At 41.6% G+C, this 20,675-nt stretch overlaps 1 protein-coding gene across 3 annotated transcripts in view; it reads left to right on the top strand.

Annotated features, from left to right (window-relative positions):
• Positions 1 to 20,675, top strand: part of LOC129814276 (rab effector MyRIP-like) — a 50,146-nt gene that overhangs the window by 9,712 nt on the left and 19,759 nt on the right. For all 3 annotated transcript variants that reach the window (XM_055867299.1, XM_055867301.1, XM_055867300.1), the window contains exons 3-4: positions 6,490 to 6,711; positions 13,277 to 13,413. In XM_055867299.1, coding sequence (XP_055723274.1) covers positions 6,490 to 6,711; positions 13,277 to 13,413 — 359 coding nt within the window. The remainder of the gene's footprint in view (positions 1 to 6,489; positions 6,712 to 13,276; positions 13,414 to 20,675) is intronic.

The raw sequence follows: 20,675 nt of genomic DNA, 5'->3' as shown, positions 1-20,675 counted from the left end.
ACACAATATCATATAGGGATGAGTGAGAGCCCAGAGGCACTGGAAGACACATCACACTCAGTGTGGTCTCAGAGATCCGAGTTAAGAGGGAAAAACTATATAAACTCAGCAAAAAAAGAAATGTCCTCTCACTGTCAACTGCGTTAATTTTCAGCAAACTTGTGTAATTATTTGTATGAACATAACAGAATTCAACAACTGAGACATAAACTGAACAAGTTTCACAGACATGTGACTAACAGAAATGGAATAATGTGTCCCTGAACAAAGGGGGGTCAAAATCAAAAGTAACAGTCAGTATTTGGTGTGGCCACCAGCTGCATTAAGTACTGCAGTGCATCTCCTCCTCATGGACTGCACCAGATTTGCCAGTTCTTGCTGTGAGATGTTACCCCGCTCTTGCACAACCAAGGCACCAGCAAGTTCCCGGACATTTCTGGGGGGAATGGCCCTAGCCCTCATCCTCCCATTCAACAGGTCCCAGGCGTGCTCAGTGGGATTGAGATCTGGGCTCTTCGCTGGCCATGGCGGAAAACACTGACATTCCTGTCTTGCAGGAAATCACGCACAGAACGAGCAGTATGGCTGGTGGCATTGTCATGCTGGAGGGTCATGTCAGGATGAGCCTGCAGGAAGGGTACCACATGAGGGAAGAGGATGTGGCACCGAAGGAGATGGCCGTCCTTTTACGGTCTCCTAACCTATAGTGCTATTACGTGGGTTTTTTCGCGATATTTGTAAATTATTTTGTACATAATTTTTCTGCAACCGTATCTTACGGCAGAAAAGAGCTTCTGGATATCAGGACAGCGATCCCTCACATCGGATTAGACAAAAAAATGTTCAACAACAACAACAACAACAACAAGCAGGACTTACACGATATTCTCCAAACACCCCGCAGGGCAGACATCCCAATTATTCGCAAAAGGAAGCGACGCAGAGGACGAAGAGCCGGATGCCTCGTCCGGACCCGCAGAAGGCGAGTGGGAAAGTTGCCGTTACCGGCAATACTACTCGCCAACGTGCAATCATTGGACAATAAACTAGATGAGGTACGATCACGAATATCCTACCAACGGGACATCAAAAACTGTAATATCCTATGTTTCACGGAATCGTGGGTGAATGACGACATGGATATTCAGCTAGCGGGATATACGCTGCACCGGCAGGATAGAACAGCACACTCCGGTAAGACAAGGGGGGGGGGGGGGGGGTTCTGTGCATATTTGTAAACAACAGCTGGTGCACAAAATCTAAGGAAGTCTCTAGATTTTGCTCACCTGAAGTAGAGTATACTGTGATAAATTGCAGGCCACACTACTTGCCTAGAGAGTTCTCAGCTATACTTTTCGTGGCTGTTTATTTACCACCACAAACAGATGCTGGCACTAAGACTGCACTCAGTCAGCTGTATAAGAAAATAAGCAAACAGGAAACAACTCACCCAAAGCCGGCGCTCCTAGTGGCCGGAGACTTTAATGCAGGGAAACTTAAATTAGTTCTACCAAATCTCTATCAACATGTTAAATGTGCAACCAGAGGGAAACAAATTTTAGATCACCTGTACTCCACACACAGAGACGCGTACAAAGCTTTCCCTCATCCTCCATTTGGTAAATCCGACTAAACTCTCTCCTCCTGATTCCTGCTTATAAGCAAAGGGTAGAGCTGCCACTTTTAATGTGTGGGACTCTAACCCTGAAGCTCACAAGAAATTCCGCTATGCCCTGCGACGAACCATCAAACAGGCAAAGCGTCAATGCAGGGCTAAGATTGAATCATACTACACCGGCTCCGACGCTCGTCAGATGTGGCAGGGCTTGCAAAGTATTACAGACTACAAAGGGAAGCACAACCGCTAGCTGCCCAGTGACACGAGCCTACCAGATGAGCTAATCCACTTCTATGCTCGCTTCGAGGCAAGCAACACTGAAGCATGCATGAGAGCACCAGCTGTTCCGTACGACTGTGTGATAACGCTCTCAGTAGTCGATGTGAGCAAGACCTTTAAACAGGTCAACATACACAAGGCTGCGGGGCCAGACGGATTACCAGGAAGTGTGCTCCGGGCATGTGCTGACCAACTGGCAGGTGTCTACACTGACATTTTAAACATGTCCCTGATTGCATCTGTAATACCTACATGTTTCAAGCAGACCACCATAGTCCCTGTGCCCAAGGAAGCGAAGGTAACCTGCCTAAATGCTTACTGCCCCGTAGCAATCACGTCGGTAGCCATGAAGTACATTGAAAGGCTGGTCATGGCTCACATCAACAGCATCATCCCGGATACCCTAGACCCATTCCAATTCGCATACCGTCCCAACAGATCCACAGATGATGCAATCTCCACACTCCACACATCGCACTCCACACTGCCCTTTCCCACCTGGACAAAAGGAACACCTATGCGAGAATACTGTTCATTGACTACAGCTCAGCGTTTAACACCATAGTGCCACAAAGCTCATCACTAAGCTAAAGACCCTGGGACTAAACACCTCCCTCTGCAACTGGTTCCTGAACTTCTTGACTGGCCTCCACAGGTGGTAAGGATAGGTAACAACACGTCTGCCACGCTGATCCTCAACACTGGAGCCCCTCAGGGTTGCTTGCTTAGTCCCCTCCTGTACTCCTTGTTCACCCTCGACTGCATGGCAAAACATGACTCCAACACCATCATTACGTTTGCTGACAAGACAACAGTAGTAGGCTTGATTACCAACAACAATGAGACAGCCTATAGGGAGGAGGTCAGAGACCTGTCAGTGTGGTGCTAGGATAACAACCTCTCCCTCAATGTGAGCAAGAGAAAGGAGCTGATCATGGACTACAGGAAAAGGTGGGCCTAACAGGCCCCCATTGACATCGATGGGGCTGTTGTGGAGCTGGTCGAGAGTTTCAAGTTCCTTGGTGTCCACATCATCAACAAACTATCATGGTCCAAACACACCAAGACAGTCGTGAAGAGGGCATGACAAGACCTTTTCCCCCTCAGGAGACTGAAAAGATTTGGCGTGGGTCCCCAGATCCTCAAAAAGTTCTACAGCTGTACCATTAAGAGTATCCTGAACGGTTGCATCACCTTCTGGTATGGTAACTGCTCAGCATCTGACCGTATGGCGCTACAGAGGGTAGTACGTACGGCCCAGTACATCACTGCGGCCAAGCTTCCTGCCATCCAGGACCTATATACAAGGCAGTGTCAGAGGAAGGCCCAAAAAATTGTCAGAGACTCCAGTCACCCAAATCATAAACTGTTCTCTCTGCTACCGCACGGCAAGTGGTACCGGAGCACCAAATCTGGGACCAGAAGGCTCCTTAACAGCTTCTAACCCCAAGCCATAAGACTGCTGAACAATGAATCATATGGCCACCCGGACTATTTACATTCACCCCCCCCCCCCCCATTTGTTTTTACACTGCTGCTACCCTCTGTTTATTATCTATGAATAGTCACTTTACCCCTACCTACATGTACAAAATATCTCGACTAACCTGTTCCCCCGCACATTGACTCGGTACCAATACCCCCTGTATATAGCGTAGTTATTTTTTTGTGTTAATTTTAAATTATTTTTAACTTAATTAAGTTTATTTGGTAAATATATTCTTAACTCTTTTTTTAACTGCATTGTTGATTAAGGGCTTGTATGTAAGCATTTCACGGTAAGTTTGTATTCGGCGCATGTGACAAAAAAAGTTTGGTTTGATTTTACAACATTTTTAAGGCTGTTATCAGTTCATCATACTAGTCCCTCATCAATGATTATGGTTACATGCACGGATAGTCTGATTAATATAATAGTTCAATTAAAATGTTTACATGCTTTGCAAGTAGAGTGATTCCCTAATAATTCTGTTTACGTGGACACATCTGAAATCAGGCTACCTGATGGCAGAAAATCAAATCGCCAATCAAAATATACGTTCTACCACAGAGAACGTTATTTTTGGGAAGCATATTTGATTCTGACTTTGGACTTATAAAGTTTGTATGTGAAAACTACTTCTAAGATGCATAAATTCAGTTGTTCCGGACACACTTCACACACACTAAAGAGGGAGGCTCACTTGGCTGGTGATGCACATGCACAGATCAAGTACACCTCTGGAACACCAATTAAGGTTTTTACTTGTCCTAATAATTAAAAAGATTGCTCAGAAAACCATGTGTTTTTTTCGGCATATGCTTACTTCCATTTTGACCGTGCACCGATTAAGATAAGCAGAGTAAGGTAGTTCCTTTATTTCTTCAGGGATATGAATATCGTGTATGTGTAACAGTTTAACTTTAGTCCGTCCCCTCGCCCCGACCCGGGCGCGAACCAGGGACCCTTTGCACACATCAACAACAGTCACCCACGAAGCATTGTTATCCATTGCTCCACAAAAGACGCGGCTCTTGCAGAGCAAGGGGAACCACTACTTCAAGGTCTCAGAGCAAGTGACGTCACCGATTGAAAGGCTATTAGCGCACACCACCGCTAACTAGCTAGCCATTTCACATCCGTTACATTCACCCCCCTCCTTTTCCACAGCAACCAGTAATCCAGGTCAACAGCATCAATGTAACAGTTTTACTTTTTATGGCATCCCCTCGCACGAACCAGGGACCCTCTGCACACAACAACAACAGTCACCCACGAAGCGTCGTTACCCATCGCTCCACAAAGGCCGCGGCTCTTGCAGAGCAAGGGGAACCACTACTTCAAGGTCTCAGAGCAAGTGACGTCACCGATTGAAAGGCTATTAGCGCGCACCACCGCTAACTAGCTAGCCATTTCACATCCGTTACATATGTCCACTTCATCATCAGACCATTTTATTGGTAAACTACACAGTAATTTACGTGTTATATTTTTTTTGCAACTTAATATGTAATATGGTATACTTATCATAGTTGGGTTGTAATCTAGAGAGGTTAGAAACATGATCTAAATCATCTTTGAGGCTGTGCAAGGATCCAGATTGCAGATTTAAGAGGAAACTTAATTAAGTCGTCAGCATAAAATGACACCTTTGTTTTTAAGCTCTGGATTTCTAGCCCCTCTATGTTATTGTTGGATTGGATTTTAATAGCTAACATTTTGATGGTCACAATAAATAGATATGCAGACAGTGTACAACCTTGTTTTACTCCTTTTGACAGTTTAATACTTTCTGAGAAGTAGCCATTATTTACTATTTTACACCTGTTCTATACACAACTTTAACCTATTGAATAAGAGATTCACTGTAACTTCCTGACCAGAGTTCTTATGTGTTTTGCTTGTTTAGTGTTGGTCAGGACGTGAGCTGGGTGGGAATTCTATGTTGTGTGTCTAGTTTGTCTGTTTCTGTGCCCAGCCTAATATGGTTCTCAATCAGAGGCAGCTGTCAATCGTTGTCCCTGATTGAGAATCATATATAGGAGGCTTGTTTTGTGTTGGGATTTTGTGGGTGATTGTTTTCTGTCTTCTGTCTTTGTGTTCTGCACCAGATAGGACTGTTGTCGGTTTCCACATTTATTGTTTTGTTGTTTGTAGTGTTCACATATTCTTTATTAAATTATGTTGAACACTAGCCGCCCTGCGTTTTGGTCCTCTCCTTCATCTCAGGAAGAAAACCGTGACATTCACCAAAATTAAAATAGTCCAAGCATTTACTGTATATATCAATTCTAGTCATACTTTATCAAAATGACTTTATCATACCTTTCCAAAATCTTCCATGAATAGCAGGTCTGGTTTCCTAGATTTTTTTATAGTGTTCTATTGTTTGAAGTACTTGTCTTATTTATCTCCAATGTATCGTTCATGTAAAAAACATGTCTAATCAGGATGACTAATATCCAACAACACCTTTGCTAGGATGTTTGCGTCACAGCACTGAAGTGTAATGTGCCTCCAGTGTTTTAGATAGACTGCATCTTTATACTTACTACCTGGTGTATTTTTCAGTCATTGTGAAATCAGACCTTCTTGCTGAGTACCTGATAGTTGACCATTTTTATAGGAGTGATTTAAACATGCTAATAATGTATCATTGAGTATAGTAGTAGTACAGTCCCGTGTGGCTCAGTTGGTAGAGCATGGCGCTTGGGTTCAATTCCCACGGGGGGACCAGGGTTCAATTCCCACGGGGGGACCAGAATGAATATGTATGCACTTTCCAATTTGTAAGTCGCTCTGGATAAGAGCGTCTGCTAAATGACTTAAATGTAAATGTAGTATAAAAGGTTTAATATACTTCAACTGGTATGCCACCCAGCCCTGGAGTTTTCCCTGGAATAAAGGCTTTAATTGCATCAAGAAGTTCCTCCTCTACAATTTGGCCCTTACACAAGTCTTCATGTACAGCTGATAATTTTACACTATTATTAAAAAAATAATCCTAATAGATAACTTCAGTTGGTGGAAATCACCCTCCCCCTCGCACTCATCCTCTCTCCACTTCATCCTCTCTTCTCCCTAATCCCCCCTCTCCATCATCCTCCCTCAGTGAGCTGAAGCAAGAGCTGGACGAGGAGAGTAGTCGCTGCTCCCTGCTCTCCCGGCAGCATCGCTTCAACGAGCGCTGCTGCATCCGCTGCTGCTCTCCCTTCACCTTCCTGGTCAACCCCAAGCGCCCGTGTCTGGACTGCAAGTACAACGTCTGCAAGACCTGCCGCTCCTACAGCAAGAAGGACAAAGCCTGGGTCTGCTCGGTGTGTCAGAAGGGCAGGTCAGTGGGGATGGAGGAATGTGTGATTCTGTGTACAGGTATAAGCGGGGATGAAGGGATGGAAGGAGGTGTAGTAGGATGATGGATTGGAGATGGAAGAGAAGGCTGTCAGAGAATTGTCCATGTGTGTGGGTGTGTCTACGTGTGTGGGTGTGTCAATGTGTGTGGGTGTGTCTACGTGTGTGGGTGTGTCAATGTGTGTGGGTGTGTCTATGTGTGTGGGTGTGTCTATGCATGTGTGCATTTTGGAGGTAGCCTATTTGCCAATGGTGAATGACAGTGACAGTCTTCATCCGCTGTGTGAGCTTGTGTTGAGCCTTCGACCTCAGTGACTAACATGTATTTAGTACTGGAGATGTCAGGTAGCCACACTGTCATAAACACATGTAATCTCCACAGTCTCCTCTCTCACACCTGTACACCGCCTGTGTCAACTTAGTTTATATTCACTATGAAACGTACTGTACATGCACACACACTGTCGCACCTCAACACGGCAACCACCACTCATACATTTACTAAGTTTATCACCCGTGTAGGCCTAGAGACACACATTTACTACGTTTATCACCAGTGTAGGCCTAGACACACATTTACTACGTTTATCACCCGTGTAGGCCTAGAGACACACATTTACTAAGTTCATCACCAGTGTAGGCCTAGAGACACACATTTATTACGTGTATCACCAGTGTAAGCCTAGAGACACATATTTACTAAGTGTATCACCCGTGTAGGCCTAGAGACACATATTATGAGCAATGCAAAATAGGGTCATATAGTTATGACCCTATAAGTCTCTCTACCTAGAAGCCAGCAGTTTGTTTGCTTTAGGTAACACTGATCTTCGGTAAAGGTTATAAAGCCACACTTCTCCCCATTGATTTGATCTTTCGTTCTGTTCAAGACATGTTGTGGTCATGCAGTACTGTTTATGTGTAAGCTATTATGTGCATATTAATGTTGACCAGTTACTGGAACTTACCCTGGGTTGTCCAGTAATGGTTAGGTTAAATCACATCAGTCCACAGGGACCACAACCTCTGTGTTGTTTGAAGCACTCATTATCCTAATTTATTATTCATGATCCCATGCTGCTTTGCATACAGTAAATATCTTAAGGCAAGCTCATCTAGATATTATAAATACTAAGCCAATGGTTGGTCTCTTTTGTAATATTATAGCTTATGATATAGGCCCGTATTCACACTGTGTATCAGACACTCATAGATATCTTCGAAAAGTATTCATACCCCTTGACTTATTCCACATTTTGTTGTGTTACAGCCTGAATTCAAAATTGATTAAATATTTGTTTTTTACCCATCTACACACCATACCCCATAATAACAAAGTGATTTTTTTGTTGTTGTAATTTTAGCAAATTGATTGAAAATAAAATACAGAAATATCTAATTTACATAAGTATTCACATCCCTGAATCAATACTTTGCAGAAGCACCTTTGGCAGCGAGTCTCTAAAAGCTTCCACACCTGGATTGTGCAACATTTGTCCATTATTCTTATCAAAATTCTTCAAGCTTTGTCAAATTAGTTGTTAGTCATTGCTAGACAACCATTTTCAGGTCATGCCATAGATGTTCAAGTAGATTTAAGAAAACACTGTAACTCAGGAACATTCATTGTCATCTTGATAAGAAATTCAAGTGTAGATTTGGTTATTGAAAGGTGAATTAAGGTGAATTAATCTCCCAGTGTCTGGTGGAAAGCAGACTGAACCAGATTTTCCTCTAGGATTTTGCCTATGCTTAGCTCCATTCCGTTTCTTTTTTATCCTGAAAAACTCCCCAGTTCGTAACGATTACAAGCATATACATAACGTGATGCAGCCACGACTAGGCTTGAAAATACGGAGAGTGGTACTCAGTAATGTGTTGTATTGTATTTGCCCCAAACATAACACTTTGTATTCAAGACAAAAAGGGAATTGCTTTGCCACATTTTTTGCAGTATTATTTTAGTGCCTTGTTGCAAACAGGATGCATGTTTTGGAATATTTTTATTCTATACAGGCTTCTTTCTTTTCACTCTGTCATTTGGGTTAGTATTGTGGAGTAACTACAATGATGTTGATCCATCCTCAGTTTTCTATCACAGCCAATAAACTCTGTAACTGTTTTAAAGTCACCATTGGCCTCATGGTAAAATCCCTGAACGATTTCCTTCCTCTCCAACAACTGAGTTAGGAAGGACGCCTGTATCTTTGTAGTGACTGGGTGTATTGTATTACACCATCCAAAGTGTAATTAATAAATTCACCATGCGCAAAGGGATTTTCAATGTCTGCTTATTTTGTGAGACATTGGAAAACCTGCCTGGTCTTTGTAGTTGAATCTGTGTTTGACATTCACTGCTCGACTGAGGGACCTTACAGGTAATTGTATGTGTGGGGTACAGAGATGAGTTATTATTGGACACAGAGTGGGTCCATGCAACTTATTATGTGACTAGTTAAGCACATTTTTACTCCTGAACATATTTAGTAATGCAACAACAAAGGGGTTGAATGCTTATTCACACAAGACATTTAACCTTTTATTTCTAAAAACATGATTCTACTTGACATTATGGGGTATTGTGTGTAGGCCTATGAAAACAATCTCAATTTAATCCATTTTAAATTCAGGCTGTAACAATACAAAATGTGGAAAAGGTCAAGGGGTGTAAATACCTTCTGAATGTACTGTAAATATCGGGTAAATGTCTCTGTCTTTAAGAGTTGAGGATCTCATCCTCACAATTGGCTACTGCACTCTGAAGATGTCAAACACTTCTGATTCTCTGTGGATCAACTGTATTTAATGCATCAACTGTGGCTGCAGTGGGTTGGTGCTCCTCCAGAACTCAATGCCTCTACATATGTACAGTACTACTTTAATTTGACCAGTTTCTCACAGCAGGAAAATATTACTTCAACAACAGGAAATGTGAATTATTATGTGGATTATAATTCATGGACATTTTTATAGTGGTTGATAAATGCTTTGACATTTTAAAGTGGAAATTACAAACTTTAGAAGCCTTTTTAAATCTGAAATACATTACAATTTAAATTTCCTGCTGCACAGGAAAAATATCTGTGACAACAGAGTAATCAAATTAATGCAGGTGCATAACTTTGGCACCCAGAATTAAATCTTGCATTGTCTGGCCAGTAAGTCGATTTTGTCTGTCATGAGAGACTAGCAGCTGCACTACAGGTGGTGCTTTCATGCCTTAGTGAGTCTGTTCAACGAGGCAGGATGCAAAAGAACTGTGTAGGCTATGCTTGTTGCCCTGCTTGACTTGTCCAGCATCTCTCTGGCCTTGTTTATACCTGGCGCTAACATGGGTTCTGTGTTCTGATCTTGTCCACATTCTGATTGTGCCCACATTTTCAGACATGCGTCTACACATGGTACTAACATGTGTTTCTTATCTGTCCTCTGTGTCCGCATTGTGACCAGATGTCCTGGTCCTACCCTGGCTAAATATGTAGTTGCTTCTCCAACTCCAATTCAAATGTTAGTCCATTATAGCCTAGTTTGTTAAATAGCCTACATAAACAAAATGCCAAAATGTAACGCTATCCCATATTTTCTTAATATATTGAACAGTCCACATTGTTCTAAGTAATTGCATGGCTTTAATGTCGAAATATATTGTTAAATATAGCATTCGCACTTATGTAGGCCAACAATAAAAAGCATAATGAGCCATGGGCCAAACATTGCCAAAATGCAAGATAAGTCACCATTGATAAGATCTAAAAAGACAGTGAATAATTCGAATCAAATTCTAATAAAACAAAAAAGCTACTTGTTTTAAATAAGCTACAGTATGTCTAAATAGAGTTAGGCTACAGGAACCATAAGTGTGCCCCATGGGCATATAATACTGTATTAAGACGACATAGACTATGGAGTGTTTACCGCACATCCAACATTGTCACAGGAGCTGTAAAAATATCCAATATAAAGAGAAAAGGGCAATTGTCCTCTCACCGTTATAGTGCTAACAAATGTACATCTATAGCCTACCATCGCCGTTGATATGGCCAATTGTGACTCTGCCAGGTAAATTAACAGCCTACAAGCAGATTCAGCAGCATGGACAGCAATCGAAACTCCCGCAATTTGGCAGTTACGTCCCTCAGAGTAAAGTTGAAGATAATTAAACAAAAAACAATATTAGTCTTTTTAATTAACCTCTCGGAACCACCCATGATCTGAACGAGGGAAGCAGCAGAAAAGGCTGCAATGCATGCACTTTCTCATAGTTACAAATAACAACTCCATTCAGAATATTAAGTAGCAGTCTGTTGGCTCTTGGTCATTGTAGACCAGGGGTGTCAAACTCATTCCACGGAGGGCCTAGTGTCTGCAGGTTTTTGGTTTTTCCTTTCAATAAAGCCCTAGACAACCAGGTGTGGGGAGTTCCTAACTAATTAGTGATGTTAATTCATCAATCAAGTATAAGGGAGGAGCGAAAACCCGCAGACACTTGGCCCCCCGTGGAATGAGTTTGACACCTGTGTTGTAGACTATCCTTCTCCTTTAACTTTTAACTCGGTCATTTTAATTCCATTTTCCATTGATTAGATATCTCCTAACTTTTGCCCCACAAGGATGCTCTATGACTGCAGCCTATTGCCGCTTTGATGATTTATGATTGGCCAACAACAACAACAAGCTACACACTCTCGTGAAAAGCAAAGAGCAGCAGCATAAATTATACCCATTCTCTCTCGCTCTCTCTCTCTCTCTACCGCAGCAGTCGGGTTCTGATCTATATGGGTCCTTCCGGACAAGTCATTTAAAATTACACAGAACGAGATCCGTGACAATCATATCAGATCCGACCCAGACCCCTGACATTATTTAGAATTCTGAATCCGGACCCTCTCGGATATTCGGGTACAACTGGATCCGTGAAGACCTCTGGCTGAGAGTATACAGAGAAAAGCAGGCTTTTGGCTGAGAGTGTTCAAGAGACAATAGAGTCGACTGACGACCTACTGCCAACTGCTGACTGACTGAAGAACCTTGCCTCATAAATAATAAATACTCATTATTTGTATATTAGTCAGTGTGTTATTGGTTGACAGTGTTCAGGAATTAGCATTCTTAATTCCATTCCTTTACTAGATTTGTGTGTATTGGGTATATGTTGTGAATTGTTAGATATTGTTAGATATTACTTGTTACATATTACTGCACTGTCGGGGCTAGAAGCACAAGCATTTCACTACATCTGTTAAACATGTGTATGTTACTAATAATTTGATTTGAGCAGGTCATTGGCAGGTCATTAACTGAGATTGTACAGGAGGAGACAGAAGGCCTGTAAACTCTGGACCAGCTGTTTCTAATGACAGCCCTGTTCTGCCCAGCTGTTCCACTGTAGGATTTAGACCTGTGGACTGTTTACCTACACACGCAGCTAGAATTAAGTGTGTGTGTGTGTGTGTGTGTGTGTGTGTGTGTGTGTGTGTGTGTGTGTGTGTGTGTGTGTGTGTGTGTGTGTGTGTGTGTGTGTGTGTGTGTGTGTGTGTGTGTGTGTGTGTGTGTGATCTTGTTCTTCTATCCTCATCGGGACCTGAAATCCTCAAAAGGATAGTAAAACAAGGGAAATTCTCCTTCGTTGGGGACATTTCTCAAGTCCCCACAAAGACAAAGACTATTTTAAGCTTAGGGGTTAGGGTTACAATTAAGGTTAGGATTAGGTTTAGAGTTAGGTGTTAAGGTTAGCTTTAGGGTTTGGGTTAGGTTTAGGGTTAGGGAAATAGGGTTTGGGTTAGGGTTAACTCTAACCCAGTGTCCTTTGGGGAGGAAATTGACAATCGATTTAAGGGAAATAAATATGTCTACAATCAGAGATCTCCTACCTAGAATAAGTTGGCAGATGTTCAACAAAGTGAGATGAGGAAAAGGGATCTGTGTGTGTGTGATTGTGTGTGTCATGGTCCCCTTGACTCAGAGGTACAGTACATGTGGTCACACACACAAAGCCCATACACACCCTACAAAGTTATTACAATAGAGGTCACAGAATGCCTTAGCCCTTACCCAGAACAATGGAGCTAATGGAATAGTCCTAAAAGTTACAACCAAATGGAATAGTCCCTGAATAGAATCTGTGTTTGAAAATTCACTGCTCGACTGATGGACCTTACAGATAATTGTTTGTGTGGTGTACAGAGATGAGGAAGTCGTTCAAAAATCATGTTAAACATTTTTATTGCACACTTGTTAAGCACATTTATACTCCTGAACTAATTTAGGCTTGCCATAACAAAGAGGTTGAAAATGTATTGACTCAAGACATTTCATCTTTTCATTTTTTATTTATTTGTAAAATATTCTAAACACATAATTCCACTTTGACATTATGGTGTATTGTGTGTAGGCCAGTGAAAAAAAATCTCAATTTAATCCATTTAAAATTCAGGCTGTAACACAACGTCAGGAAAATATCAAGGGGTGTGAATACTTTCCGAAGCACTGTATATCACCACATCTCATCAGTCCTCCTTTCTCTCTCCTCTCTGTTGTCATTGTGCCAGGCTTCTGAAGACCCAGTCCCTGGAGTGGTACTACAACAATGTAAAGTGTCGCTTCAAGAGGTTTGGTAGTGCCAAGGTGTTGAAGACACTATACAGAAAACACTTGGCGGAGCAAGGGACGCTGGGAGAACTCACAGGTACTGGACTGGACTGTTTTCTTTTACTGCTGCCATTACTTTAATCGAACGTTTGCATCGACCGTAAGAGTGCAGAGACTCTCTGCTTGTGTCAAATCTTCCTGCATCTTAGGGATCAACATTTACAGAATGGTTACATGGAGGAAAATGGGGAGGGTCATGCTTTTTCAATTTCAGTCAAGGGGAGGGTTTAGTATTTTAATAATCTAGTCATGGGGAGGTCATGTAATTTGTAATTGATAAAATGTCAATATTTCTTAGTGTTTTAGAATGAATTGCTTATTAAGCTATAAATCGATATGTGCCCGATGCCGTCCCTCATCTCTGATTCTCCGCTGGGCGCTTAATATCAAATGCGCCTATAGGCTATTTAGTGTTGTCTCAAGTCAAATGATCCATAGCCTAGGCTATGGGCTACGAAGTGCATGCTCGGAGAAGCAAAGCACAGAGCAAAGTTATATATTTCTAAGATAGCCGCTGGGATGGTGTAAATATGATTGCATTACACACTGCAATGGATTTTCCAACCCGGAGCCCCGGGCTGCTCTGCTCTTGCTGATCAAAAACCTTTTTGTGTGCTGCCATCCAATGGCTGTGCTGTGTAGGCCTACAGTGGCAGTTCAGGAGGAGTGAAAGGCTTCATCCAAAAGTTTAAAAAAAATCAGGCTTAGTCTAAAAGAAATTGCACGTGGACTAGCCTATACTTTATGTTCTGTTCCGTTTGAGAAGGAAGAGCGCAAAGATGAGAAGGTCAACTTTGCTACTACTATAATTGATTTGATAAAAACATTATTTTTCTTACCCATGATGTATTTATCAGAGTTATTGAACTCTCAATAAGGCAGATTCAAGTAACTTTGTGCTGCTAAAACTTGATGCAGCAGCCACAGCACAATCAATCGGAAACGGACAGCTAATGTTGCTGAAAGTAGGCAAATTCGAGTAGGCAACCGTCTTCATTTGAATTAGACTTTACTAACAACAAGAAGACTTTGTGTTGGAGCCTATTTCTTCCTATTTAAGAAATAAGAGGCATGCCTGCCTGTTTTACAGATTCAATTAGGCTGCAGGCTGCTATATCCATAGATTGGTCTGTCAATGCCTCCACCCACCATGCACTCTTTAAATAACCTACCTCCCTGTCAGTGAAGGGCTGTAACTATCCGCATAAAGGTAAGACCCAGATGCAGACTGTGTCGAAGTAACAATGTTTATTATAGCAACAGGGGCAAAGAATGTTTATTACAGCAACAGGGGAAAAGGTACAGGACGGCAGGCAGGCTCAGGGTCAGGACAGGTAAGGGTCAAAACCAGGAGGATGAGAAAAGAGAGACTGGGGAAAAGCAGGAGCTGATACAAAAACGCTGGTTGACTTGACAAACAAGACGAACTGGCAACAGACAAACAGAGAACACAGGTATAAATGCACAAGGATTAATGGGGAAGATGGGCATCACCTGGAGGGGGGTAGATACAAACACAAGGACAGGTGAAAAAGATCAGGGAATGCAATGCTATAAAGCAGGTCTTTCCACCTCTACTCTTTTCCACAGTGGTCTGCAAACCCACAACGTTCAAAATTCCTCTAATGTCATATCATGCTAAAAGGACGAATTTTAAGCGTTCAGGGAATATCTAGGTAAAATACTACATAAATTGTTGAAGGGAGGGCCATCCATTTTCATAAAAAAAAAATATATATATATATATATATATATATATATACATATTTCACCTTTATTTATTCAGGTAGACCAGTTGAGAACAAGTTCTCGTTTACAACTGCGACCTGGCCAAGATAAAGCAAAGCAGTGCGACAAAAACAACAACACAGAGTTACACATGGGATAAACAAACGTCCAGTCGATAACACAATAGGAAAATCTGTATACAGTGTGTACAAATGAAGTAAGGAGGTAAGGCAATAAATAGGCCATAGTGGCGAAGTAATTACAATTTAGCAATTAACACTGGAGTGATAGATGTGCAGATGAGGATGTGCAAGTAGAAATACTGGTGTGCAAAAGAGCAGAAAAACAAAAACATATATGGGGATGAGGTAGGTAGTTGGATGGACTATTTACAGATGTGCTGTGTACAGCTGCAGAGATCGGTAAGCTGCTCTGACAGCTGATGCTTAAAGTTAGTGAGGGAGATGTAAGTCTCCAACTTCAGTGATTTTTGCAATTTGTTCCTATTCATTGGCAGTAGAGAACTGGAAGAAAAGGCGGCCAAAGGAGGTGTTGGCTTTGGGGATGACCAGTAAAATATACCTGCTGGAGCGCATGCTACGGGTGGGTGTTGCTATGGTGACCAGTGAACTGAGATAAGGCGGAGCTTTACCTAGCAAAGACTTATAGATGACCTGGAGCCAATGGGTTTGGCGAGGAATATGTAGCGAGGACCAGCCAACGAGAGCATACAGGTCTCAGTGGTGGGTAGTATATGGGGCTTTGGTGACAAAACGGATGGCACTGTGATAGACTGCATCCAATTTGCTGAGTAGAGTGTTGGAGGCTAGTTTGTAAATTACATCGCCGAAGTCAAGGATCGGTAGGTTAGTCAGTTTTACGAGGGTATGTCAGGCAGCATGAGTGAAGGAGGCTTTGTGGCGAAATCGGAAGCCAATTCTAGATTTCATTTTGGATTGGAGATGCTTAATATGAGTCTGGAAAGAGAGTTTACAGTCTAGCCAGACACCTAGATATTTATAGTTGTCCACATATTCTAAGTCAGAACCGTCCAGAGTAGTGATGCTAGTCGGGCGGGCGGGTGCGGGCAGCGATCGGTTGAAGAGCATGCATTTAGTTTTACTAGCATTTAAGTGTAGTTGGAGGCCACTGAAGGAGTGTTGTATGGCATTGAAGCTCGTTTGGAGGTTTGTTAACACAGTGTCCAAAGAAAGGCCAGATGTATACAGAATGGTGTAGTTTGCGTAGAGGTGGATCAAAGGATCACCCACAGCAAGAGCGACATCATTGATATATACAGAGAAAAGAGTTGGCCCGAGAACTGAACCCTGTGGCACCCCCATAGACACTGCCAGAGGTCCCGACAGCAGGCCCTCCGATTTGACCAATTGAACTCTATCTGAGAAGTAGCTTTAAAACCTCTACAGGATTGGTGGGTCCCCCGCGGGACGGTTGAGCTAACGTAGGCTAATGTGATTAGCATGAGGTTGTAAGTAACAAGAACATTTCCCAGGACATAGACATATCTGATATTGCCAGAAAGCTTAAATTCTTGTTAATCTAACTACACTGTCCAATTTACAGTAGCTATTACAGTGAAATAATACCATGCTATTGTTTGAGGAGATAGCACAGTTATGAACTTGAAAATGTATTAATAAACCAATTAGGGCAGTCTTGATACAAAATGTTGAACAGAAATGCAATGGTTCATAGGATTCATCTAAAGCTTTGCACATACACTGCTGCCATCTAGTGGCCAAAATCTAAATTGCGCCTGGGCTGGAATAATAGATTTTGGTCTTTCTTTTGCATTTCAAAGATGATGGTTTAAATAAAAAAAATAAAAAATGCATGTTAGTCTGGGACAGTTGTGGGATGCGGTAAATGCCAAATTAATACAACCACTAGCATCAAAAAACCCTTAAGCAATGAGCCTGACGCAGCAGATGAGAACGTTTAGCTTTAAATGTTGATCAACTATTAGGCTATTTCTTCACAGTATAAGCGCAGCAATGCGCACATGGCAGTAGGCTATCAGCGCAAATGTTCCATTAGCAGGAAAACACAATTCTCAAAAGTTACCACAATTGCGATTATGCATGCATTGCTTTTATTATAAAAGTGCATTTTTATGGTGAAAATGTTCTTCCCCAAACTTGAAACTCACATGTTACATTTGGCCACTTTAGTTGTGATACACACCTTATCAAAACATATAGGCCTATCGGCTAGGCTACATGATTTGAAAAAGTAGCAAAAAAAAACATGTGCTGTTTCCTGCCTTAAGCTAGGCGTCATTCACAAGTATATTATTATTATTAGACAATATATTATTCACAAGTGATAGGCTAATATTGTCACCCATCACACTATTCTTGATTTAATCTTGTCTTTACATATACTAAATAATATATGTGTGAAATTTGATTTGATTTAGAATGGACCATTATCATGCACCTGTCTCGAATTTTATTTTTTATTTATTTTTATTTCACCTTTATTTAACCAGGTAGGCTAGTTGAGAACAAGTTCTCATTTGCAACTGCGACCTGGCCAAGATAAAGCATAGCAGTGTGAACAGACAACAACACAGAGTTACACATGGAGTAAACAATAAACAAGTCAATAACATGGTAGAAAAAAGAGAATCTATATACAATGTGTGCAAAAGGCATGAGGTAGGCAATAAATCGAGTAATTACAATTTAGCAGATTAACACTGGAGTGATAAATCATCAGATGATCATGTGCAAGAAGAGATACTGGTGTGCAAAAGAGCAGAAAAGTAAATAAATAAAAGCAGTATGGGGGGTGAGGTAGGTAAATTGGGTGGGTAGTTTACAGATGGACTATGTACAGCTGCAGCGATCGGTTAGCTGCTCGGATAGCAGATTTTTAAAGTTGTTGAGGGAGATAAAAGTCTCCAACTTCAGAGATTTTTGCAATTCGTTCTAGTCGCAGGCAGCAGAGAACTGGAAGGAAAGGCGTCCAAATGAGGTTTTGGCTTTAGGGATGATCAGTGAGATACACCTGCTGGAGCGCGTGCTACGGGTGGGTGTAGCCATCGTGACCAGTGAACTGAGATAAGGCGGCACTTTACCTAGCATAGCCTTGTAGATGACCTGGAGCCAGTGGGTCTGACGACGAACATGTAGCGAGGGCCAGCCGACTAGGGCATACAGGTCGCAGTGGTGGGTCGTATAAGGTGAATCAGGGGCAGCGGAATCAGGGGCAGCGGAAAAAAATACATGTCATCTATGCACTGAAATAGCGAATGGTTTATTTTCATGCCAGCCAGGTAGGCTATACTCCTCCTGTAAAGAGAAGCAATGTGCTTAATATTAGGAAAGTTGAGAAATAAATATTGTAAGCCTATAGAAAGCTGATGGGATCCTCCTCTTTTTAATAGAGGCCATGTTTTCTCACACAATTGCATGACCTATTGAAATGTTGGGCAACATGGGCTCAAGAAGTCATTGATTAGATTTTCGATTACATTTGCATTAATGTCAGAGTGATTAGAGGGACAATAGAGTGCTGAGTAGCATCAGAGATTGCAGAAACCTAATTACCATGACTAAATGTGAAGTGGAATTTGACTGGCATCATGACTGGTGACCGTCGGTGTGGCGTATTACAGTCACCATAACAGCCCTAGTCATACATTCTCATTCTGCTTTGAGCTCTATTCAGGTCTCTAAATATGCACATAAAGCTGAGGTTATTTGTTGTTATGTAACTGCATTACTGGGTCTTGTGTGAGGAATTATCAGCCTTATCCCTGGACTGCGTGCGCCCAGTGTTCATGTAGTTCAGAAGTGGATTGGGGAACACTATGGTAATTTCCAGTCCTTTTAAGGAGGAAGGCAGTGAAATTGAGTGACGTGAACTAGATTTGAGAACAAATAAGCCTCATTCTGTTTTCTTTGCGACTCTATTGCTAACTGGCTGTGTATTGGGGGTCCACAGACACACAAACACACACACACACGCACACGCACACACACGCACGCGTGCACACACACACGCGCACATACACACACACACACACACTCTCTCTCTCTACTGTGTGACATCAGTCAGAGTCAAAGGATCAAAGCCAGTGACCCCTTGTCCAGTCTGTGAAATGTGTGTGTTATTTTCTCCTAAACGTCCACGGAGCAGCGCAGATACACCATTTAAATGTGTGCACAAACAGTGGCGTGTGTTCATGGGTGCCAAGGGAAGCCAGGCTTTCTAAAAAATGAAAATAATAAAAAGATCAATTTTTATCTTTTGTCTCTCTGTTTTTCATAATTTTCCTTCAATTCAAAAGAGGCTGAATGTATCTCACCGGAGAAAGGATCAGAGCGAGCAAAACATATGTGTAGGCCATCTATCTGATGCTGTCTGGGCAGAAAGAGTATAACATTAAGCATTTGGCCTCCCTTGATAAAAAATATATAAAATAATAGCCAATCAGCCAATGGAAGTTCAATATGTAGCTAGACGTAGAAGGCTAATGTTAACTAGCTAACATTGCACATGAAAGTAAGTTAGACTAGCGAGCAAACATTTAGCCAGGTAGCCTAGGACAGCAAAAAATAAAAGCGTGTACTCTATGACAGAGTCATGGAACGTTTCGTCAACATGAAAGAAAAGGATTGTATTGGCGTTTCTCTAAAAGTAGAGTGAGTCAATGTTTTATTTCTACTTGCACGAACGCACACACACACACACACACAGAAATCCGAACCATGGATAACCGCTCAACACAGAATAGCTGTATGTATGTGAGCATTCCCTCAAATCGTTTGGAGAAAATATCCTTTCTATTTTATTCAGCTTTGTTCAATTGCATTCTTCATACTATCAAATAACATAAAATAATTGTATTTTTTTCCCCCTACCTTTATTTAACCAGGTAGGCTAGTTGAGAACAAGTGCTCATTTACAACTGCGACCTGGCCAAGATAAAGCAAAGCAGTGCAGCACAAACAACAACACAGAGTTACACATGGGATAAACAAACATACAGTCAATAATACAGTAGAACAAAAGTCTATATGCAGTGTGTGCAAATGAGGTAGGATACCGGAGGTAAGGCAATAAATAGGCCGTAGTGGTGAAATAATTACAATATAGCAATTAAACACTGGGGTGATAGATGTGCAGAAGATGAGTGTACAAGTAGAGATACTGGGGTGCAATACCATGGAATTCTAAGCAAATCTTGTCTGCTAAATGAACGAGTGTAGCACACAGCTACATGGCGTAGCCAGATCAAGACCTAACATACTGTAAGGACAACTCAGAGTATGTTATTCTGTTCTCCCGAAATAGACTACATTTTCTTCATATCATGTTTCTTTAGTCCTGTCTAAAATAAATCATGGATTTATTGTAACGGTGTAGGCTATATTACATGGATTTATTGTGATGGTGTAGGCTATATTACATCTATTTATTGTGATGGTGTAGGCTATATTACATGGATTTATTGTGATGGTGTAGGCTATATTACATGGATTTATTGTGATGGTGTAGGCTATATTACATGGATTTATTGTGATGGTGTAGGCTATATTA

This window comes from Salvelinus fontinalis, chromosome 17, assembly GCF_029448725.1.
Source record: "Salvelinus fontinalis isolate EN_2023a chromosome 17, ASM2944872v1, whole genome shotgun sequence".
NCBI classification, from domain to species: domain Eukaryota; kingdom Metazoa; phylum Chordata; class Actinopteri; order Salmoniformes; family Salmonidae; genus Salvelinus; species Salvelinus fontinalis.
This window is presented reverse-complemented; position numbering and strand designations above follow the sequence as displayed.